Source organism: Channa argus, chromosome 18 (genome assembly GCF_033026475.1).
Source record: "Channa argus isolate prfri chromosome 18, Channa argus male v1.0, whole genome shotgun sequence".
NCBI lineage: Eukaryota > Metazoa > Chordata > Actinopteri > Anabantiformes > Channidae > Channa > Channa argus.
Genome location: NC_090214.1, coordinates 769,367 through 794,347, shown reverse-complemented (window position 1 = coordinate 794,347; position 24,981 = coordinate 769,367). Strand labels below are relative to the sequence as shown.

General features: G+C 42.9%; 1 protein-coding gene across 3 annotated transcripts in view; it reads right to left on the bottom strand.

The window, feature by feature from the left end:
- Window positions 1-23,972, bottom strand: part of rasgrf2a (Ras protein-specific guanine nucleotide-releasing factor 2a) — a 29,427-nt gene extending 5,455 nt beyond the window's left edge. Inside the window, exons 1-19 of one of the 3 annotated variants that reach the window (XM_067485229.1) lie at window positions 23,147-23,970; window positions 9,804-9,910; window positions 7,901-8,048; window positions 7,562-7,651; window positions 7,226-7,479; window positions 7,054-7,133; window positions 6,416-6,609; window positions 6,038-6,147; window positions 5,832-5,950; window positions 5,578-5,741; window positions 4,782-4,848; window positions 4,575-4,711; window positions 4,408-4,490; window positions 3,468-3,716; window positions 3,189-3,281; window positions 2,575-3,083; window positions 1,412-1,537; window positions 1,239-1,328; window positions 1,020-1,126 (exon numbers count right to left, since the gene is read on the bottom strand). In XM_067485229.1, the coding sequence (XP_067341330.1) occupies window positions 1,020-1,126; window positions 1,239-1,328; window positions 1,412-1,537; window positions 2,575-3,083; window positions 3,189-3,281; window positions 3,468-3,716; window positions 4,408-4,490; window positions 4,575-4,711; window positions 4,782-4,848; window positions 5,578-5,741; window positions 5,832-5,950; window positions 6,038-6,147; window positions 6,416-6,609; window positions 7,054-7,133; window positions 7,226-7,479; window positions 7,562-7,651; window positions 7,901-8,048; window positions 9,804-9,910; window positions 23,147-23,425 (3,006 nt within the window). In that variant the 5' untranslated portion in view covers window positions 23,426-23,970. Of the gene's footprint in view, window positions 1-1,019; window positions 1,127-1,238; window positions 1,329-1,411; window positions 1,538-2,574; window positions 3,084-3,188; window positions 3,717-4,407; window positions 4,491-4,574; window positions 4,712-4,781; window positions 4,849-5,577; window positions 5,742-5,831; window positions 5,951-6,037; window positions 6,148-6,415; window positions 6,610-7,053; window positions 7,134-7,225; window positions 7,480-7,561; window positions 7,652-7,900; window positions 8,049-9,803; window positions 9,911-23,146 lie in introns of all 3 variants that reach the window. The other 2 variants (XM_067485228.1, XM_067485230.1) reach the window with 2 other exon arrangements.
- Window positions 23,973-24,981: the final 1,009 nt, after the last annotated feature.

Below are 24,981 nucleotides of genomic sequence, written 5' to 3'. Positions count from 1 at the left end.
TTTCATGTTGTTAATGAATCTAGTTGTGAAATCCTACATAACTGGCTCCATGTCGTGTTATGTCAACACCTGCACACGCTGCTGTGCACATGAGCAGGTCGCCCTCTAGTGGACATTTACACCTAATGATTAATTTTCATATTATTTATATTTGTACATATTAAATAAAACAAAAGTATATAACTGTATAAAAGAGACATTTGGGTTTCCAGATGTTTTAAAAATCACTCCACTTAAGCCAACATTGCATAGAGGGACTTCATGCTTTTATTTCACTGTTTAAACCTTGTAATTTATGGCTTTTGTCCAGACTGGCTCGTCTTTTCTTAGACTGCAGGGTTTTATACATTTCCTCCCTTATTGCCTGTAATTTGCTTCAGTGGCCTGTATGTACAAAATATAACACACACAAAAGAAGAGCAGATTAAATTAGTGTCAAAGGTCAGAAAATGGAAATAGGTTTAGTTGGATCAGTAACGATAAAGTAGTAAACGTGTACTTTTGTAGATTTATAGAAATACTTGTGATATTTTAATTCCTTTAAGCGCCAGATGAATTGAAAATGAGCCAAAGTCAAGTTTAAGTGAAGACAGACTACGACAGCTGAGCTGAAAGCGCTAAGTTTAACTGAAGACCCAAAGCTACTGATCATAAACGTGTGTGTTCTGTTTTTAGGCAACAGGATTGTGTGATTATTCAATAATAACTTTATTAAAACTGTTTGTCCTCTAACACATCAGCAAGGACTTAACATTGATAGTCAAATGATCCGGGAGCTGATGAAGAAAAGGACAAGGCGGATGAGATTTACTTTCTTTAGATGAGTAAAACACTTCGAACCTGCCGCAGACAGGAAAGAGATGTTTGGTTCACAGTAGTCAAAGAGAGAAAAGTGTGGATGATGTTCTTCATATGAGCAAAAACAACAAAAGCCTCCTCGGGTTTTCAGCAACAGTACAATGATGAGCTGCCAAGGATGTTCCGGAAGACTCTTCTTCTCACTGACAGTGTGGACTCACCTGGGAGTGTTTGGAAACCCAGTGTCGCAGCACGTTGAGAACTCTGTTGGTAGCAGCTCTGCGGATGATGAATTCTTTGTCACAGGCTTTCTCAGCATTAGTGAAACCTGAAAAAGTTAAGTTAAGCTGAGTTCAGACTGAACTTCCTCTATAAGACTGTGAAGCTGGGAAGATAAAGCAGCAGAGTGTGTGTGTGTGTGTGTGTGTGGCCGCGCTCACCCTGGGAGCTGCCGTGCCCGGCTGCAGCAGTGGCGATTGCAAACGCTGAAGCTGGAGACATAGTGCAGCGAGAGTTCTCCGCAGACGTGACTGCAAGAAGAAGGAGAAAAGAACAAATAACTACATGCAGAAAGGCGGCAGCTCTGTCTGCACACGACAAAGTGTGTGTTTACCTCCTGTCTGTCTGTAGCGGAGATGCCGCGGCGTCGAAGGCGAGCGACACGGAGACATGTCGCCCGGCTCACTGCTGGCTGGGGGCTCAGGGATGAACTTGTCCAGAGACACCGACTCCAGGACGGCTGTTAGAGGGAGAACGAGTCACACTGAAGAACAGGCCTGTACGTGCATGCGGGCAGCCATCCACGACATAACAGGAGCACGTCAAGCACAATCCATTCCTGCTTTTCGACAAATCCACATGCACCAAACAACACGTCCCCACACACACTCTCTCCCCTCTGCCACACTCACGGCCCCTCAGGTATCAGCCCTCATCAAGTTACTGCTAATTTCTGCTAAAAATATTCCAAAACGGCTGCAGACTTTAAGGTTGAGAAAAAGAATCAATAATAAATGTTACTTAAGTATAAAAAGTACCAAGAAAATGAATTTAAAACATCAGAATTAACTATCAGGGCAGAAATGAATCCAAGTTTGCAACCACTGTTATTTTCACTTTGGATGAATCAGCTGAATGTGTCCTCGAGCTAAACTGACACACTGACCAAATCTTTTAGTCCACAGTCAAACCTCAAACCTGTTCATTTGACTGTAATTTAAGTCTGAGGAGCTCAAACTGTGACAGGTTTTGAAATTTTGCATTTGTGATGTGGATGAAAAATGACTGAATTAGTGTAAAATGAAATATGACAGATTTACTGACTTACTCAAGTTTATCTGGGTTTTAATATTGTGTTTGATTATTCGACTCTTGCGAAAAATGGTGTGTGTGTGTTAATGTGTGTTTTCTGTTGCTTAGCTACCAGTGATAAACACTTATTACCTTCTGTACGGTAACTACACCAGTGTGTTTGTGGCATGTTACCATCTCTGAGGACAAACAGAGACAGCTACTCGTCCTCTGAGATGCCGACTATGCTGCCTCCTTTTTACAGTAACAGCTTCTCCGTCTCTCAGTGAACAGTTGGATGTATTGGTTTGTTTGTGGATGTACAGCGTTGTTACTAATAAGTACACAGTGAGTTTGCTGTTCTGACCCTGAAAATAGAACAGCTTTTAAAGCACAGTTTCACAGCAGAACAACAGTGTGGCGACACACAGGTGAGCGCCCACACCTGTGCCGAGGATCATACGCTTTTGAGCTCCAGCTACGTACCTCTGCGGATGCTTCGCCTCAGCTTCCCACAGAAGGCGTCAATGCGAGGTAGCTCTCCGCTGATGTCTTCCCCCGCAGCTGGGCTCAGCTCTGGGGAGCTGGGACCGTGGCTGAGGTCCAGCGGGGCCTTGGTGGAGATGGGTGGAGGGGAGGACACCCCTGTGGCCTGCGGCAGGCTGGGGGAGCGAGTGGCGGTGGGCGGAGGGGAGGAAAATCCGGAGGGGGGCCTGGTTAAGGTGGGAGGAGGTGAGGAGATGGAGGGGCAGTGACTGGAGGTGGGGGAGTTGGCTGCAGACGAGGACGGGGTGTTGGACAGGTCCAAGGCTCCCACTTTCAGACTGATTGGGGAGCTGAGAGAGAGCTTGCGGCAGTGGACGGGGGAGGTGGTGCGGGAGGGGATGGCGAGAGGAGGAGGAGAGGAGAACTTGCGGCACAGCCTCGGGGACTTATTGTTCAATGGGTCCGTCCCCCACGCGCCCTGGTTGGTGGCGAAGAAAAGCTCCAGAGACCTGAGGGAGGGGAGAGGAGAAGAGTGGATGTGTAGCTGTGCCTCTGAGAAATGCTGCTCTGACATGTGAATCACCATCATCACCAGTCCTACTGATGGGTTTTACTTGGACTGGTCGAGTGCAAGCTGTGTGATCTTCAGGCTGTAGTCAGGACAGAGGGACATGATGGACAGACGGTCACATGAATGTTGCTCGATCCTGGGACAGTGACAGAAAGAGGAGGAACAGGGTGGCAGATGAAGACAGGAAGTGGGGAAAATGACAAGAGCATGAAAAAATGTAAAGGTGCATGAGTCCGTAACATGAGGAGGAGACAGAAAAGACGGGGAGGACGGATGAATCTGTTCACACAAACGAACACTATCGGTCGGCAGGGGCACGTGCCTCACGGGGATGGACGTGAACGGCTTCTTGTAGATGTCAGCCAGCTTGTCAATGACCACAGCAGCTGTGGTGAAGATCCTGTACGTGTGCAGGAAGGTGTTGAGGAAATCGATGGAGAGGAAGCGCAGGTCGGTCAGACGCTCCAGCAGACGCTCCACACTGGCGTATCGTATCTGTGGGACTTTGCAGGAGTTGAGCGTCTTGCTGAAGCAAATGTCGACATCATCTTTGTGCAGCCGGGCGTCAGACCTTAAACAGAGAAACAATAGCAAACCCCTCATCACTGACTCCTAGGGCTGTGGTTTCAAACCAGGAGTTCTCTGATCCTGCATTCGAAAATGCAGTTTCCTTTTTTAAAAACACATCTCACACTTTCACAGTTATTGTAAAGGCTTGAGTGCAGTTGTCAAAACCAAGGTGACAAAACCAGTTATTAGTTACAGGGGGCAAAACCTTTTTCACATGCCAGGCAGGTTTGCACGGCTTTTTTCCCTTAAGACATGAAATCCTCATCTAAAAACTGCATTTTGTATTTTTTCAGGTTAACTTTGTGTAATATTAAAATTTAATAAAACCAGAAATACTTTTTCACAGCACTGCATGTAAAATTTAGACAAAGCAAAGTGACTTTCACCATTAAACGTCCATTGTATAATGCAGTAACCTACAGATTCCAGTTTAGTAACCGGCAGCTAAGGACGAAGGACAAACTAATCCTGGCCCCTTTCCTCACGTCTCAAAACCTTCATAGTAGCTCACAACCCTCTTTTAAATGAGACTAGGGTCTTGTCTTCATTTATAATTAATTACAAAGCAATAATTGTAATAATTGTATTATTAATTATTTTTGTCCTTTTGTCTGAAAAAGGTTAACTGTAATTGTTATCCTTTTTGAGACAAATGATGAGACTTATAGGCCCCTGTCATCTGCTCTTCTTACTTGATCATGTGCGGCACAGAAACTTTGGAGTTCTCCTCAAACACGCTGGTCATCAGGCCGTTACAGCGAATGTTGTCGATGCACTGAGAAGCAGAGCAGACAAACACAAGAGAAACATGAGCTATGAGCTGCATTCAGCTCAACCGCGCTTCTGATCCAGGAACTACCTGGCTGATATCGCTGGTCCACGCGGCCTTCTCCTGACGGGAAGGAGCCAAGAGGACGACGGAGAAGGACTGACCGTCTGGAGACTCCACCACGACTTTAAACTCCAGGTGGTTGAAGCCTTGACCGGCTGCATTGTCTACAAACAAACATGTGTCAGCTGGACAGTACGAACAGGACCAAATATGATTTGGTATAAATATACTCACAGTCCTCGTCGTTGGCGTCTAGTTCTTCAATCAGTGTGCACTCTATCAGAGACAAGGTTCCTCCTTGCTGTTGGGAGAGAAGAAAAAGAACATTTGTGTGCAGTGAGGAACCAGGACAATCGCAGAAAAAAAAAAAAAAAAGTGCAGCCACCCTCCATCCGCACAGGACAATACGGTGAGAGAGTTTTCCATCACTTAAAATGACACTGTAAACATCTTCCTCATAAAATCATCTTCCTCATAAAATATTCCTGATGTGCATAGTAAAAGTGTATAAAATAGCATCATAATGAACAAACGTACTCACAGAGACATCCTGTTGTACAGGTGGAGCTAATAAAGGTGGAGCTAATAAAGGTTGAGCTAATGTACCCAAGAGAGTCCATCTGTAGATGTGTTCTCATCTCATTTATATATTTGTATAAAGAAACGATCAATCTATCAAGCTGTAAAACATTTTCATGAACTCAATGTTGGAGTGGTTAGTGCTGCTGCTTCACATCTTAAAAAGGTCCCCAGTTCCAATCCCTGGCCTCTGTGTGGACTTTACATGTTCTCCCCGTGTTTGTGTGAGTTTCCTATGGTTTCGTCACACAGTCCAAACACATGCACGTTAGGTTCAAAGGTGACTCTAAACTGCCAGTAGGCGTGAATGTAAGTGTGAATGGTTGTCTCTCTGTGTTGAAGCTGAAACAGACTGGAGACCTGACCATGGTGGACCCCACCTCTTACTCTCTGATGCCAACTTTCCAGTGTGAGTTCATGAGCAGACATGGACAGGGGAGGTGAAGCTGACCTTGAGCAGGTGAAGCTTGCCTCCAGATGTTCGGGTACAGATGAGGAAGTGTTTGGTGAATAAGAAACACTGTCGCTCTCCCTCCTTCCGCAGCGACAGGGAGCCCAGGCGGACCTTACTGAGCATGCCCCGCTCACTGCTGGGGGGCAGCTGGATGAGAGAGCCTGACCGAGGAGAAGGTGAAGACCCATGGAGAACTGGATTGCAAACTAATTGTGAGAAACTGACAGACAGATGTTGCAGAGGAAGCTCACCTTGTCTGACGAAGGTCTGGCTCGTGTCTAACAGGATGTCGCAGCCTTCTACAATCATCCTCTCTATGGCCAGGTTCTTCCTGATGTTCTCTGTGTCACTCACTTCGTCGTGCATCATCCTGACGGCACAAATGAACAATCGTCACCATCACCTGCAGCGTCATGAGGCATCGCCACGTAGCCATGATACCAAATCAAACTCTCACTTTGACAGCTCCTCCAGTTTGGATTTTGCAAACTCGAGGCTCTTGCGCTCCACATGCTCGTGAGGTGTGTGTGCCAGCAGCTCATGGAGAGTGATGATGTAGCGTGGAATCTAAAATACCAACAAAATAAACACAGTTTCACAAGTGCGTGGATTTGAAAGACACGGATATATAAACTGTGGCCAAATTATTCACCTCTGCAGAAGTTAAACTCCCACAGCAGATTGTAGTAGTATTACTCTGTGGTAGTTGTATTGTCAAATCGTACTGTATTAGCCTGAAGTAGTGTAAGGACCCCAGGAAGAGAAGTCCTTACGATTATAGTAGGAGATGAAGATCTAAAGAAACAAGGTTTGGGGCAAAAAGTGTGTGTATAACCTGGAACATTGGATAAGTGAGAAACGTCTCCAACATCCGTCCCTCACAAGCAGCGTTGGACTCGTACTGCTTCAGCAGCTTGTCAAAGTCTCTGTTCTGCTTGCAGTTGGCCAACACCTGCAGGCTGTACTGGTGGTTACGCACAAACTCCTGGTAGATGTTCAGCATGGGCAGCAGGATGTCGAACAGGTCCGCTGGGTGTGGAAAAGGCAAGAGATCAAAAAGTGTCACAGTGAGAGAGATGACTGAAACAGCAGCACTTTCAACTGGACGTCAGTCACACAGAGTCGTCAACTTATCCGCTATGTGTGTGTTTTGTTTTCATTCTGTTAAAGTTGTTTTGCTCGTGGCTGTGAGCAGGTGCCATTTTGAAACCCAGCTAATAAAGTGAAACAGCTCATCAAACTAATATAACTCAAAGAACACGATATAAAATCATGCAATAGAGAGAGTGTTCTGCACGTCGTCGACTTGTGAGGAATGACCAGTTTATGGTTGACAACTTAAATCCTCATGGGATATTTCTGCTTCACAGATAAACCCAATGCATCAGTGCAAGAGATCAAGTGCAAAAAGTAAACTTGTCTATTTTACATATTAGACGTGATTAAATCTGCCATCAGCTCTGTAATACTCACCCAGAACCAGCGTGGGCCAGTTAGCAATGCGAGCCTTTAGACCTTGGTGGAAGATCTCGTGCAGAAACATGATGGTCTCACTAGAAACGAGAACATTTTTATTGCGACTTCAACCTGAGAGATAAAACGTTTGCTTCTGTTGTACAACATGAGAAAAAAAAGACAAGTGCACCTGTTGAGGAATATGCTGCTGACGTCATCGTGGCTGATGGGGGGCTTCTTGGAGCTGGCAGCCATGCGGAGCGGCCTGAGGAAGCAGTTCACCAGGATGGACAGCTGGTGGACATACTCCGTCTCTGCTTCCACCATGGTGAAGACGATCTGGTTCCTCTTCCTCATGCTTTCGGCATGCGGGGAACAGATGTAGTCCTGGACGATGATCTTCCACTTCCTCCGGCACAGCCAGCCACGCAAGAAACTTTGCACCTGCACAGCCACAGCACAATGAGCCGTCTCTCCGTCTCCTTCTCACTTTGAGTTTTTAGAATTACATTAAAGCTGAACTCACCTTTTTGATCTTCTTAATATCTGGGTCCTCCTCCTCTTGATTGCTCTGGTAAGGACGGATCCTTTCCTTGGCTTTGTTCAACACTACAACCTGGCACAACAACAGTCTCCATGTGATTATACAGAGGTTAAATATCCATTCGTTCATCGAGATTCAGAACAACAAATATGTTGTTGCACGATAAGGAAGTGATGGTCTTGGAATCACTGGAGCCCTGCTGTGCTTTCATGAGCTCCATTGTTTTCCCATCATGCCACATTGTGATCTGCATCAGTGTGAGCTCCAGCATGTGGAGTTATGTATGCATGCACACGCAGATGTGAATGCAGTCATGCATACCTCAGCTTTAAGCCTCTCGATCTCAGTGTCCTGGTCCTCCAGCTGAGTGCGAAGCTGATTGGCTGCTATCTTCTCAGTCTCCAGGATCTGGACCAAATGGATGTACTTCTGCATCAGGATCTCACGCTCGATTATGATGTCAGAGTAACTGAAGGCAACAAGGGGAAAGAACAGGCACAGGGACTTGAAGACAAGTCGGAGAGAAGTGTAACGACGCATGTGACAAACTGGGCTCGAGTTTAAAAAGCAGCCACCTGTCGTCGTGTGTGCAGAGATAAAACAGGTGATTTGAGGTAAATCGCTGTGTTTTATAGAACTTAAAGATAAAAATAGGAAAGAGCCACAGAGGAGGCGAGCAGAGAGAAACAGGGGTCGAGCTGCGAGATCAAGCCTGTGATGTAACCAGTGTAGCAGTACAACACCAGTGTGACCTAAATGTGAACCGCTGCGAGCAGAAGGCGGCCACGTGCACGCACGCACACACACACACACACACACACAGATGTTAAACAAATAAATAATAACATGTGTGTTGTATCAAATGTGCAAACAGCAACTGGAGATTAAAATGCAGGCTGAGCTAACGCACACTGTGCTAAATATGTTACATAATTAATGCATGATAGAAAATGAGAGGGAAAATAGTGAAACCACAACACGTGAAAGTCTGAGGATAAAGTGCAGGTTCACAATTTTTAAGTATGTTGTGTATCCATATAAAGTTCCTGCTGAAACGGCTGTAATTTAAAGACATTTTTATGGAAGTCGTGAGGGCCCACGTCCACTGTCCTTGTTCTGTGCACTCAGTATGTCAATATGTTCCCTGTTTTCTCCACATTTGTTTCACATAGGATTTGAGCTGCTCAGGAGTTTGTCGCCTCCTTTGTGGGTTTCTCAGGTTGTAGGGCTTGAACACTAAACACAGTGTTAACTTGATTTTGAAATCATTTGAAAAAGCTCCTCTTTCTGTTCCTCACTCTGCTACAGCTAATGGTCCCAGGACTCTGGGGTGGATGATGAGGGAAATTAATTCTGTTTCTCGTAGATCTACATTTCCCTCCAACATAATCTGGACTAAGCTTACGATGCAGCTCCTGAGCTTTGGGATCTAATGTTTACTAAAATGTTTGTCTGATACCCTGTTATCTGACCTGCCTGCCTGGATAAAAGGCAGCAAGACAAGCGTCCACACATTCCTGACAAGATGGCCACAATCCTGTAAAAATAAGAATTGATGTGTCTGGATACAGGCTTCTTTGGATCTGAGCCCAGGCCACTGTCTTTGATGCAGTGCAGGCAGGTTCATTCATTGTTGGGATTTCTCTAATTTTTTATGATCTTATGAACTGTGTTAAAATTCTAAATTCTTTGCAGTTTGAAACTGAGAAACATTAATCTTGAGTTCACTAAGTGATCACTTCACCTCTTTAATACATCATGATACTGACCTGTTGCCAAGTAATCGTATTCGTAGTAAGATGTTCTTTCAGGTGTTTAATCTAGCAGTACAACACTTATCCAGCCTTTGTTGACCCTGTCCCCCTGTCCCCCTGTCCCCCTGAGGCGTGTTGCTGATCTCAAAGTCAAGTTAAAATTTAAAAGAAAAATCTAATTCTAATTATGTTTTCTTTGTACTATTTATGATCAAAACAGGTTTCAAATTATCTGCTAATCATTTTCTTTTTTCTTTTTTAAATTTACATTTTACACAGTTTCCCAACTTTTCTGGAAAAGTTTGGTTTGTATACAATTCCCTACGAGTTTCCCTTTTGGCCCCATCACTAGGTAGGAAAATGTGCTGGAGGCATCTTTAAAGAGGAACTGATGAAAACTGTAGTTACAGTACAGTCTCGAACTGCATGCATGACTGCATTTCACTTTCTGAAGTAAGAGTCCGTTTTACCTGGCCTGCTGGATGCACTCTACCCACTCATTGCAGTCTGACTCTTCTTCTGACCGCAGCTCCAAAGGTTTCTGTCCATCGTGGCCAAAAATGACCAGGAGGTAGTACTGCATTAAAGAAAAGAGATGCAAATCAAAGTCTTAAAGAGACTCGCAGCTGAGACAGACGATGTCATGAGAATCCTAAAGTGTCTTTAACAATTACTAATACAATTCAGAGCCCTGGTTGTTGTTGCAGCAAATCTTTTAGAGGTTGTTCAGTGATGCACAGCTTGTGGGTTGCAGTCTTATTGACCATCTGCTCAGACCTGCATATGTCTGAGACCTCCGCCCTGAGAAAAACCAGCGCTCTGGAACAAAACAGCAACTGCCAGCGCATGAGAAAAGGTGACAATTAGAGATTACATGACAAAATGCTAAATAAAGCTGCGCTGCAAAGTCAACTATCAGCTGCTCCTGCTTTATGCATGTCACACAACGATGCTTAATGCTCCATGATGACTTTAACATCTTGCAGCAACTTGATTCCTGCCGATTTTCCTTCACCAGGTCAAACCGTCCATTACTTTTCACAGCATATTGTGTCCTCGCTATGGAAGCTTATTAAAGAAACCATTACTGCAGCTCTATGAAAGAGTCACGTCATCCATGACATGCTGCCTCTGGGCTGGAACCCTTTTCACTGCACCATCAAAACACCCCCCAGCACCACCACAACAACATCATCTGCCTTCTTTCACTTTTTTTGAGACTTAAAAAAAAAGATCATTGAGGATCAGAAATCACTTCATACCGCTAGACAAAGGACAGATTTCAGTATGGAGACCACCTCTACACATTTTATCTGCTGACTCTGATTAACTAATGAAGGAATAACTGAAACATGACCATAGAACAGAGAGGAGCCAAACACTTTCAAAGCCATAAAATTAGTAGATGTTGTACAAAAATTGTTGTTTCTCCTACACAGTCCACTTAATAGTTTCGGGGAAAGAAGAAATAAATCATCATCAACATTGTGCATGATTGGTCAGTGTATTTACAAAATTTCCCCGGAGAGAAATTAGCGGCTTTGGCAGAGGGATCCCATCTACTGTCACTGTAGAGAGGAGGAAACCTTATAGCGATTATAACCTACTGTCACGAGCATTCGAGAGTTCCAGAATCATATTAAGACTTTTGAAAAACACCAAACTTTCTCTTAAAGCATCTTCTGACTATTTATTTTAAAACACTGCAGCCGCTGAAATGATCACACAGGCCAATCAACTTCTTTACACATAGAGAACAGAATTATTTTTAGCCAGCTGTTCCTAATAAACTGAAAACTGAGTGTAAAGGGGCTTTTCAGTTAGTCTTTAAACATTTGGCCTGAACTGGAAAAACCGCACTGATCTAAATGTAAGACACATACTGTACAAATAAACTACATAAGGTGTTTTTTTCTGCTGAACTTTTAAGTGAAACAAAAATGAAGTCAGACATTGTCGACACTGCTTTATTTCATCCTCCGTATTTCTGTTCACATTGTGTTACAGAATGGGACAGTGTGCTTTGCTTTGAGGCAGAGGCAGGGAGACAGTCGGCCTGCATAGTAATGATGTAACGCTAAGCGGGTGAGAGACACTCGCTAGCGTGTGCCGGAGCAGCGAGAGGCTTAAAGGCTTGTTTTGTGTGTGTGTGTGTGTGTGTGTGTGTGTGTGTGTAGGACGGAGGGGTGAAGGGTTTACATAACCATGAAGGCTTGTTCAGCTCTTTGCACTGCTAATGCGACTTCCCCGGCCACGAGCCTGCTCTAAGCTCGAGGACAACAAATAGACAGACAGACAGGCAGACAGACAGGCTGGAGATTTAAGCTTTGCCTCACAACCAGCATCACTACGTCCAGTCACAGAATCAGTTCATCTGTCTGCCACAATCAAACATGAGAGCTTTTCATTATTAAATGACGATGTGTTTGACTTATTCATCGACTGTGTGTGTGTGTGCGTGTGTGCATTCTTACCTTGCGTTTGTCTGTTTTTGCTCACTTTGCACATATTGTGGATAGTTTTAGTTTTGCACCTTTCTGTGGTTGTTGTGCGTCTCTCTGTGTTCATTCAGTGTCTTATAAAAATATGAACAGTCCCTTCAGACGTTCTCAGGCTCCTGTGTCTGTCCCCTGTCTGTAATTCATGGAAACATGCATTGATGCACATTGACAGACTGCAGTTAAATACGGTGCTAATGGAAATGGATGGAAACTGTGACTCTGCAGGCACGACAGCGTCAGTCTGTCTGATTTAGTGAGCCCTGCACGTAATAGGAGAGTGGATTCCACTGTGTTTGTTTATGGACTGGCCAAGTTATGGACAGATACATTTTTGCCTAAATTCTTTAACACTCAGCTCATGTTTTGGAACTTCGGTGCTGTTTATTTTGGACGCCCATCATCCCAACACGTAAAGCACTGAAGGTTAATTAGATCTTTATCAAATAACGCTGTGTTCTAAGCATTTAAGTTTTCATCCTTTTATCTTCAGCCTTTTAATATTTGTCTAAATATTCGTTTTTTGCCGATGCTTTAATATCCACAAAGCCACTTTCTTCACTAGTAAGCCACCACTCCAGACACTAACTTTTTAAAAAGACATGAAGTCAGTTTGTCTTTTGTAGACAGACACGCAGGTCCACATACAGGACACTTAAAAGGTAGAAACAGGACGATCAGGTAGCAGCAGTGTGTGTGTGAGCTGCACTTGTGTTGACTTGGTATTCAGACAGTGTCTGCAGGCAAAAGGACCAGCAACGATGCTATTCTTAGTCAAGCACCGCAGCATCCCAGAGCAGCACCACACGTTAGATACAAACTCACAAACAGGGATGTGACCATAAACATAGAATCCTGCAAATGAGTAAACACATGAAATCTTTACTATCTTCATTAAAACACTCAGCCATCATTGGGATTTATCCTCCTGTAACAGCTGAACCTGTACAGTACACACGATCACATAATGCTAAACAAAAGAAACACAAATTGTCGTCACGTCCCCAACAACAAAACAGCATCTTCATCTCCAGCCACCTGAAAACTCTTATTCCTTCACAAATCACATCTGCGCTTCCACCAGCAGCACAGTACATACAGTACAGTAAGCCTCTTCAACTATTGTCCACTCTCATCACCATGGAAACACGTCAACCACATGGTGCAAGGGTGAGAAGCCTATGGTGGGCAGCAGCATCAGCACATCTGACCAGGCTCTTTAAATGAAATGCACCAGTTCAGTATAATTTGCTTCCACTCAACCTACTGCTCACAGGTTAGTGCATGACGTTTGCACTTAAGGCTGCGATATTCATTCAGACATAGGGTTGTTGCCTGAACTGAAAACACTGGTCATATGCATCTAAAAGCCCCACAAAGTCATGAATACAGACAAAATATACTTACAATGTACATGCAATGTGCCAAATTGAGCCCCCTGAGGGTCTGCACTGCCTGCAACCTGAAAAGCATTATAGCCAACGAACAGAGTTACTGTTTGGCCTGTTTGCAGTTCACTGTTTAGCCCCAGTCTCATCAACCTCAGCAGCTGCAGCATTTTCAAAGAAAGAAAAAAAAAGCTCCAACAACCGCCAGTCATCTAAATTTCCAGCAGCAAACAGCAAATTAGAGAGCAGTTGGTTGAAACAGTGAAGAATTCACTGTATCAGCTGAAGAACAAAACAGAGCTAAATTAAACTTCAAATTCAGTTTGCAAAAGTGATGCCACACAAGCAAAGTGCAAATATGTTTTAGATTGTTTTTTTGCAAATATAAGGATGCAGTTCATATCACCTAAAAACAATGTTCCCAGAAAATGATTTTCTTTCTTCCTCCAAATCATCTGACGCTGCACAACATCATCCTGTGTGTCTGACTCCCCCCCGTCCCCTCCTGCTCTGCTGCATTCTTCTGCCATCTGTTACATCCCACCTCTGCACATTTAAATGAGTCCGGTGCATATTAATAGCACTTCCCTGGAGTCTGCAAATTATACTGTTTGCAATCTCCTGGACATTGGATATTTCCTGTGTTGTTGCAGCAAAGAAAGTAACAACCACACAGCATCATCAGTGATGCAGTACAGTGTGGGTCATCTGTGTTTTTGGAAACCAACATGTCTAATAATTAAACGCGTATTCAAACTGTTCACACTCACGCGTTCCCAGTCCTGACAGTGTTTGCACTTCATTAGGCAGCAATCACAGCAGCGACTTCTCTTCCCAGTGTTGTTCAGAATTAATTGACAATTGACTCCAGCTAAGTCTAATCCAATTAAAGGGGATGGTCCAAATGAAGCGCTCCCTCCCCGGGTGAATACAGGCTGCATTTGTGTATTTCCGTTTATCTCTTAGTTATTTACTGAGCTTACAGTTAGGAGCAAATGCTCACAAGGACAAAGAACTTTTATATATGATGAGATTTGTCTGCTGATTTTAACATGCTCAGTCGTGGAAACAGCCTGTTGAATAAATGAGGTTTCCGATGGGGATGATTTCAAAAGAGCAGCGTAAGTAGAGCTTTGATGCTCTGTGATGCTTTGTGTGATGACAATAAAAACATCAAACAACGTCCGTTTGTGCTATGAATTTTGTCCATTTCCGTCTGGACAGAGGTGCTTCCTCTCAGCAGTGACACAGATTATCAAATCTGTGAAGGCTATGACAACTTTACAATTTTACAGCTGGAATTAAAATGTGTCATGTACAGCTGCAACAGTTCACTGACTAATGGATCAATCGATGGAAATTTGATTTGAGGATGATCTGCTGTTTTTCCTTGTCTTACATCATAGGCTCCAGGTACCTGGATGAAAAGTTTCTGAATTCTGTTGGAAAGGAATTTAAATAAAGCAACATCGTCTTTGGTTTTACAGGTTATGAAATAGAAGGGAAATGTGCTCATTTAATAAACATAATTTTCGTTTTTTTTGTAGAGAATCTCTGTTTGGCACAAATGAAGGAGAAACATTTATATATGTATCTGCATTTGTGTAAACCATCTCTAATTTTTGGGATTCACTTGTTAATGACATTTATGCACATGCACGTAACATATCACGTTTCCAACTCAGATGGAATAGTGATGAAGGCCTGATGGGCAAAAAAACACTGATTTACTGGATCCATATTCTGGACCACACTGCGTGTGCGTCCTCAAAAAGAGGAAAAAAGCTTTAGATCGCAAACACATTTATGCCCACGCTCATCCTCACAGAGCTGCTAAAAGAGTCAGAAACTCTCAGTTTCAAGTAAATCCCATCAAAACCTTTGGCTAGTCCAGCAGCTTGGGAAACACCCGCTGATAATCTGACATTCACATACTGTGCACAGGGTCGGAACTTTAGCAGAAAAGAAGTGCTTCAGCCTGAAGGATGCATTGTGTGACCACGTCTGAATTGAAATGTTCTTGTGCAGCAGTGGAAGGAAAATGTGCATGAAAGCATTTACGAGGATATGAAAGCTTTCCTCCTGCTCTCGGTGATGACAGACCTTTCTTCCTGATGTTGAATGTGGCCACTGAGAACAGCAACAAACACACTGTACAAAGTAGGTTTTTCTTTGTTAGCTCGGCCTTAAGTTTTGTTCAGTGACAGCTCTGGAGGATGCACAGTCCCGTCCTGTGTGTCAGCCGACGGTCAGCGGCTGAACTCGCAGCAGTAGCTTCAGTGCAGACACACAGGCAGATGGACGGATGGACAGACGGCCTCCTGTGGATGTGATGCCAGCCTGTCACACTGCATGGGTCACAGCTTAGCAGCACTGTCCTCTGTCACTGTCTTTATTTGAATGTGTGTGTGAGAGAGAGAAAGAACAAATGATTGACTGAATGTTGTGGCCTCCATCCATCAAAGTGTCTGCATGAAGTAGAAACAGCTTCAGGTTTCCGTCTCCCAGAGAGAAGGTCCGCGAGCAAAAGTACACGTATGGTTACCAATTATTATCATTTCTCATTGACAAAATAACACGGACTTGTGTCAATATTTAGTTTGTTTGCTAAAACCTTCTGGTAACATGACAGAAAATAATATAACACACACAGCTTTTCCCTGTTGCATGTTGGATATTCTAAAGTTTAGGACTGTGGATTGAAAATGGAGAACTCGTTACGCTCTGCATACCGGAGATCTCACATGTGCAACTTTATATTATTTTAGACTGATTTAAAGTTATGGTTATTCAGATAAAAAATTTTCAAGCGTGTGTTTTGAAACAAACCCAATGTCACATTCACTAACTGGAAGTGTGTCTTAGTAAGAAAAGTGGACAAGGAGTGAATAATGACATTTATATTGGTGCAGAAGGTTGCATGCCCTTCAATAAAGCGTCTAGCTAACTAACTTTGAAGTGTACAATCAGGGGTCTCATATAAAAAAAAGTCAACACTCGATGCTTGATGAGTGGCACCAGGTGTTTAAAACTGGGCTTTGCTTTAAATTTAAAAGTGGGTAAATCTTATTATGGAAACATTAAGACTCTTCCAAGAAAAATAACTGACAGAGGATCTAACGAACGAGACTCAAGACAAACAGCTGGGGACTTGATAAAGTCTGTAGAGGCAACTGAAATAAAAGTCCGCATCTGTTTGGGAGAAGTCCACATCTGCTTACGTCAAGACATAAGGCAGCACTTTGCTAAGGAGCATGCGAACAAACCGAAGGAGTTTTGGAACAAGAATGAGACCAAAGTTAAATTATTTGGCCATAATTGGCACAGGTGTGCGTCCATGAGACGAGGCTAGAAAGACAAAGGGAGGACACACAAATCTTTAGAGGACATTTTATAAAGATTTGTGAAAAAGTTTTCATTATTTCAGTATAACTTTCTTGGTCATCTAAGGAACAATAGTACAAGCTGTGAGAATTAAATATTATGTTGATGGGAAATAAAATAGTTAAAGTTAAAGTACAGAAGGTGCAAATTTTGAAGTCAACTGTGGATACACAGATTATGGAGAAATTTCTGCTCTGCATCCTGCTCAAATACTTCACATTTACATGTGACAACAGGATCCACGACACAGGTGAGATGTAAAGCAAACATCCAACACCACCACACAGCCGACCATTGTGCAGCATATGAGGAAACGGTTAGGAAATCGCTCTTTTGCATATATGGAAATCTGAAAGTTCCTGCTTGTTGCATCTATATATATTTTTTTTATTTTTTTGGTTTTGGTGAGTGAATGCTGCCTCCTCACACTTTATTCATTCAAACTAAACAAATCAAATCTAAGTTACATGCAGGTGTCGGGTGGATGGGAACTGCAAAGGCAATGAACAATCACTGACTGGACCAATAACACAGTGATTGCTCTTAACTGGGACTTCTGCCGTCCACAAATAGAAAAATGCATCCAGAAATGATGATGCCATCTTTAAAGGACAGGCCCACCTTCAGTTTCCCCACGTCTGGCTTAAAACTACAGTGAGATGAAAAATGGAAAGGTTCTTTTTGTTCCTGCTTTTCTGGCCCATAAAAGATCACTTTCTACTTCAATGCAAAATCCACAGAATCTCCACAGAATCTAATTTTTACTTCTAAAATGCTCTGACTTACCTCTTCACTGCAGGTTTCCCTCTAATCAAAGGCATGAGAACAAACATATACTGTAGCCCCCAGCAGCAAGGCCGATCCACTTGTTTTTACTGGACACCGAAAACATTTGGGTTTAAGATCAAATGAGGATATTGAGATGAGGGTTTACAATTTGAGCTTTTTTGCTTTTCTAGATCCATTCAACAAGATAGAACTTTTTTCCTTTTGTATCAGATGATTGCAACTGTATATGAAACTGATTTGAATTAAATCTCATGTTTGCATCGAGCCTGTGACTCACTGACGTCACCACATTGTCGGTTTCCTGTTTTGATTTGGCACAAAGGTGAACCAGCATTGTTGTATCGATATTTTATACACATGCAGTACTTGTTACAGGCTGTACACACATTATGGGCATGAACTGCACTTTCCTCGACTAAACAGTAAGGATGGATTTGTGCTGCCTGACGTGGCGAGGTTTTCTTCTTTGGTGGCGTTTTTTTTAGCTGATATAAAACGAAACTAAACCAACTGAAGCTTGTCTCAGCCTGCTCCACCTAGAAATGATTGGAAGCTAATTTCAGTTTGACCACAGTCCACAGATGGTTTTATGAGGCTCTATGTAAAATGGGGACTTTCACTGCTTTTAAACATCACAGTGTGTTGTGGTGGAGCACTGCTGCATGTTGATATTAGTAATTTTTCTTACTGAAAACCACAGACACGTTTCCTTTTTCTTGACTAACAACTACAACGGTGCAACAATGACCTTGAAGTAAATTAAAAATTAAACATTTAGCTTTACTTCTGCTTTCTATAGTTGGGAATCTCACACATAAGTGTGGGTCACTAAACTACTCAAAACACGGTTACTAGTATGTTTTATGTTTTAAAAATAAAAAACCAAATTGTAATAATTATAATAATAATAATAACAATAATAAATATCTATACATGGCTGATCACGTTGGAAATTGTTTGACAGCTGCAGCAGCAGCAGGGAACCAGGAACTGAACCACCCACTCTGGGGTTTATGGCCTTTATTCTACCAACTGAGCCAAAAAATGAGGAACTCTTTACCAATTTGCAGGTCAAACAAACTGACACATTGATCATATCGATTAGCTAATGGTGAAGACAATCTTGAAATGCTCTGCATGTGTACATATGCATCTTTGTGACTTGCAGTAAACACACATGTATTTGTAGATATTAGAAGAGCTGCGTCTCACCATGTTTAGATTAAATCTAGAAATGTGCAAGTGCTTGCATTTGCACTGTTTCCTGTTTTCTGTTTGCCTTCTAGTATGAGTTGCTGGACAGTAAAATTCTTCATCAGTCCATTGCAGTTAAGGAATCCAGAAGATTCTTGAGCTTTCTACTGTTAAAACAAATATGCCAGCAACTGTTTTTTTAATAAATGGAGGCACTTTTCCAGAGATCCTGGATGGAGAAGCGTGGACAACATGGACTGAAGGGCCTCCATGGGAATATGAAGGTAAAATACCTTTGGAAAATAAAGACAACTTCGGGTAACGTTCTAGTTGCCGTTGATAACCCTTGTTGTTGCTGACGTCTCAAATATTAAAGGTCTTTAAAATATTCTAGAGAAAAGTGAGTATGACTGTTATGTACTAGATCTTAAAACTTCATCAACCTCATTAATGTGGTATTGGGTGCAGTATCTGAGAAGTTTTAAGAGTACCAGTACACAAGTGACATCCCTAATTAAAGCCAAAGTGCGAACGTGGAACTGGTTGAGTCCTGCGTGGGTCAAATTTGAAAAAACCTGCACCTACAAAGCTCAGCAGCGTCGTTGTGTTATTTGACCTGCTGCATGTCCAAACTTACTCCGGGTTCAGACCACACGGTATAAGTCTGATGACAGAAGAAGAATTGGTCTATAATCTATCTATACTCTATAATCTCATGATCTGACGCAGTAACAATCTCTTAGACAAAAGCTTCATATAATCTGAATCCAGATTTGGTGCATATTCACTGGATGCAGGACTCTGATGTGGATGCTTTGAGCTTGCAGCTTCAACTGCATCAATTATAATTTCTTGTGTTTCATCAGATTCACACCAAAGAGGAGTGTGTGAGCACATTAACTGTTACCACACTAAAGTTGTGAACACACTGCACCACGTCTGCCCCCTGCGTGTCTAAAAATGAAGCTGGTGAAGTCATGACCGGGTCAGGCTGCCACAGGCAGCTCGTGTCCAACAAGGTGTGACGGATTACCTGCCTATGGATGAGAAGATTAGATTTATCTGATATAATAGAACATGTGTCTAAAAAACAAAAACAAGCCCTATTTACACGTAGTCACACAGAAAATTTGAAGATTTGTCTCATAGCAAAATCTTGTAATAATCAACATCATCACAGTTGCTGCTGGGATGAAACGTGATTTGAAGCAGCAAAACACAAATATGGGTCATTTAAAATTAGCATTAGCTTTAAGAGCAAATACTTTAATAAGGATTAATTCCACACGTTATTAAATTATCGACAGCACCAGGCTCTTTATCCACAGCAACACATTCTGGAAAAAGCATGTGGTGTTTGCCGCACATAGAGGCTCTGGGATACGGAGGGAAAGAGTAAACACGAGTCAGGGGCAGTTAAATTTCCTTCTAAGGTCGGCAAAACAAAGAAGCAGCTCCTGCCTGGGGCTTGGAGATAAAAACATTCACGCTCCGTTTTTTCTTTGAATAGATTTTTTTGTCTTAAGATAAAACACGATTCGAAAAGAGATTTTTAGGGACTATGTGCTGTTCTCCTAGGTCCATTTGTGTCACATCAATAAAGAAAAACCTCACTAACAAGAATTTTCTACTGTACATAGAGTAAAATGTTGTAGCAACATTACAAACACAACAAAACACCAACAAAAAAGTGAGGCCTCCCCAAATTAACTGCTGATCTGGGTTCTGAACGCTTAAAGATTGCTGTCCCTGAACGCGTCAGTGCACGTCACGCAGTAATGGTTGCTAACATGTGACTACGCACAGCGTTACATTCTTTTAACACACAAAGAGCTGACAAGTCTGACATATCACCATCTGACATATCACTGAGTAAACATGACCTTTCTTCAGTTTTATTTCATCATCTTCACAAACGGCAGAGCCAACACGCGTCCATGCGTCTCCATAGAAATGGGGACATCGCTTTCCGAACTGTGGTGAAATGCTGGTGCTGCAGAGGAAGCACAAATCTCCATTTTTTAATTTAGGCGTTTTGTTATGTATTGAATTTATCACCAGTCCTACTTCTGCCTTTGCTTACATCAGCTGTGGCTCGGCCAACCTCAGAATTGCCTCCTGGGGCCTTTCAAACCGTGATCTGGTCTAAATCTGTGGACCAGTTTGTCTGCTTCGTCTGCTTCCCCATAAGGGTTTGGTTTCCTTTCACACGTCACACATCAAATCTAAATGCATCACTGGAACAACAATGATCTTCTGCTCAAAGCTTCAATGGATCTGGGGAATAAACAAGTGGTGAATATTCCTGAGTGAAACATTGCTATGAAACAACTGCACGGGTGGAATTTTATAACTGTGGTGATTATCTGTGTAATAAAGCAACAAAACTCTGCAGCAGATGCTGAATCCATCTCGAGGACCATCTGTAAAATGCATCACTGACTAACACTTTGTAAAGAGGACGTGCTGTCAACGAGCAGTTTAGCTGCAACTTGTTATTTTAGCCCAGATCAAGTTCATTTGAGATCACACCAGCACAATATCCAGTAAAGTTAAGGTTGGTTTGCTCTGCACTCGAGTGTGACTGCTGTGTTCAGACCCGCCCAAAACAAACTGCGAACAAATCAGAATTCAACCAGACTAAACGAGGTGGGTTTAAAAACACTGGGCACAATCCAGATTCACCTCACATCTTCAGATGGTCTCACCTCTGAAGACCAACCCACCCAGAGTACAGTAATGAAACGACACATTAATCAAAGTTACCATAGACCCTCACCATCCTCCCCTTCTTCCATCTCTGCCCAGCATTTCAGACCATTAATCACTTCATCATCCTGGACATTTGGTATCGTGCACACTGTCCTTTATCGGTTCAGATGAGACAGACATAAATCTTTGCCTCTCACACCAGACATGTCTGAAGGGTTGCAGTTTGGACCCTCGTCGTCCACCTGCTTTCTTTAGGTAACCCTCAGCCCACTCATGGCCTCAGCCTCTGCGCCAATAACATTCAACTTTACATATCAAACACTTCCATCACACCCACACCTCAGCCCACGTTCACAAAGTGCCTGATGGGGTGAAACACATCACACTGTCTATGATATATCGTGATAGTTTATCGCCATGAGGAGAATTTGCCACAGTTGCATGATGTTGAGCTTGAGCAGAGAAACATGGCAGACAGTGTAAAGAGGAATTAATTCATGTGGTGTGGAAATGGTTTGGCAAAAAATCCGATGTGATCAAACATCTGTGAGATAAAAGTTGGGTCAGAAACTCCTTGAATAAGAGTATTCAAGCACAAACACCACCAACTTAAGGTGGATGTTTGACCATTAACAGTGAGCAACCTAATTTAGAAAAGGTTTAGTTTGCCAGTGGTTTTAAATATAAGAACAGTAGAAAAATCTTGGACAGTTGCATTTCACCAAATCGAAGGGTTAACAAAGATTTAGGCAACAAACCCTATAGACACAACATGCTGAGAAGAAAATATTTGATTTAGTTTGATATTTGAGTGTTTTCACAGCTCTCAGTGTCTGTGGCCAAGAGAAATAATAATCATCATTCAAATTTACCCTCACATTTCATTTGAACACTACATTAGCCGCTCAACAGCTTCCTGTCATCTGAAAGATTGTTTTTCAAGTATTGTTCAGTGCACAAAATCTTCCTCCTGAGTGATTTAAACGCGTTTCATGACGTATATAATCATGAAACATTCATGAAATCAATTAGTGTTTTTGGAACATATGGATTTAAAAATCCATAAAAAAGGTGGATTTTTTTTTTAAAGAAAAAAAATATGCCCATATAAAACTTAATGTCAAATAAGCCTTGTTTAACAAGTGCATTTGAGCAGAGATTGCAAAAGTACACAAAGTACACACAAATGGTCAAAAGAGGTGCAATTACTCATCTAAACAAGTACTTTACTAAGAAAGTACTTTTTCTGGGCATCAATCTGACTGAGTTGCTGACAAAAAACAAAATGATTTTAAACACTGTTGAACTCGATGCAGTAGATAACATGAAGTACATGTCCAGTCCAGATTTGTTCCACATGTGTCTCATAAATAAAGTGTCTGCAGTCATTTAAAGCATGTGAAGTTTAATTCAGGAACAGATTTCATTTCTTCTAGTCACTAATTGTCCCTTTAGTTCAAAATAAATGTTTGGGAGAAATAAAAACTCTACTTTTTAATAGGACAAACTTTGTGCTGCAAACTGCAAGAAACTTTCAAAATACTGCTTTAAGTAAAACCTGAAATCCCAACGATCAGTGTTACCACACACTCTGAGGTGGAGCTGATTTTACGTCTGTATGTTCTGACTACTGGTCGGTGCCTTATGACCGCGTACACTTGTAAAAAGTACTCGAAATTTCGCTTCTGATTTGTACTGGGATGAAGTTTACCATAAACAAATATTGCAAAAAAGTACAAGTTTGTCATATTTGTACACTACCCTAGTACATGTACTGCTTGTCATATCGGTTAATAATTCAGCACAGCCGATGTTGCTACTTCTCCATCTCTCCCCAGCGGGACGCACCTGCTGTTTCTCCACGGGCTCCTTGGTGATGGCGGAGACCTTGGGCGCCGGTGACCGCTCGCACGTGCATCCCTCCAACAGGTATATACCCGAGGGCCGCGTGCTCTGGTCGTTCTCGAAGTAGAAAAGCAGGTTCTGGTAGAGGGCGAAGTACTTGTCGGTCCAGCGGCTGTTCTCCGCGGTCTTCTTGCTCAGGTAGCCGCGCTTGGATCCTTCTTTACGCGCGACCACGGACAGATACAGAGCGTGGCCCTCATTGTACCGCACGCTCTTCTGCATTGTATGTTCGCCCGAGGGGGTTTGAATCCAGGTGCCAACTTCAGACCGTCACCGAGGCGTCACAGCACATCCCGACGTGCTGCCACTGCCGGTGTGTTTAGCGGAGAGAACCCAGAGAGAAAGCGGACCGCGTCTCCGTCAGCAGGGACAGGTAATCCAGGCTTAGCATGGTATAAAAAGTTGGGAGTGTCCGCGGCGTCTCGCACATCAGCAGCTCACCGGGTGGGGGCCGTGATGGGGGCTGCACCGCAGAAAAAAAAAGAGAGAAAAAAACCACAGCTGCGCTTCACGACGTTTCCATGCGCCAAACTTTGACGTGGAGTTCACAGGGCGCGAGGCACCGCAGATTCAGGGAACAGACGGTGAAAACGAAATCACGAGCGCGAGCCGCGTTAATCCGCTTTGACAGCGACTTAAAGAGACAGGTCGCAGCAGCAGCCTCGCGCTGCCGCCTGTCTGCCCCCAGAGCGCAGGTGCGCGGGAGCGCGAGAACGGAAAGGTAACCGGTGGTGTCACAGGTGCGCGTGTATGGAATGAGGTGGGGGGGGACACAGCTAACCTGCAGGAGTACGTGTACTTCTGTAATGTACTTCAGTACTGTTACGTATTATTTGTCACTCTGTGGTAAGATTTTCTTTGTGTTTCCTCACTGTGAGAGTTTCTGTCCTCTGGTTACTGTTTCTGTCCCTTTGTGGACAGACTCGTTATATTTGGTCATTTTTTGTGTTTTTAATTCTTCTCTGCGACTTTTACACAGTGTGGAACAGCAGTTCTGTCAAAAGAGTCTCTGGCCCAGAGGACCCAGACCTCTGCAGTGCCCATGGGTCCATTCAGTACTTTCTCATTCATGCTGCTTTATACTTATACTCATTATTCTTATTATTTCCCCAGAAACTAAGCAGTACTGAGCTGAAATCATTAGTTATTCAACTAGTGAGTTGACAGACTCTGTTGTTTTATTACAAATGTTTTTGCACGACATGTGTCCCTCTCATTGTCCACACACACACACACACACACACACACACACACACACACACACACACACACACACACACATGAAAGGTGGTTAAAAGCAGAAGTTTCTATTTTTGTAAATTAGTGCCACGCTTCAGGAAATCGGTGATGTTTTTAAACTGTCATTCAGCCTGAAAGCACAAACAGATGTGTGTGTGTGTTTGTGTGTTCACTTCTGAATGCACACTGTACTGTTCATGATGTGGTTGTGGATTGAGGTTTAGATGGATTAAGCCCTGAGATTCCTGTGCCCCCAGCCTGCAGTCAGGTCACAGTCTGGTTGTGGTCAGAGTCAGAAAACTGCAGCATCTGGAACTCTGCAGTTCTCATTGGTGTCAGCGTTGGGTTACTGTGGTAAAGTGTGATGAGCTGCAGAGGTTTGAGCATGTGACAAACACGGAGTCTGAGCCAGAGTCCATCTTACATTCAGTTAGTCTTTATCTGTGCTCATTTTGTTGTCTCTGTGTTTGTGATCATTGTTGGTTTCTTTGCATTGTCTGACCTGCAGTAACTCACTCTGTGCTCAGTTTCCATCCATC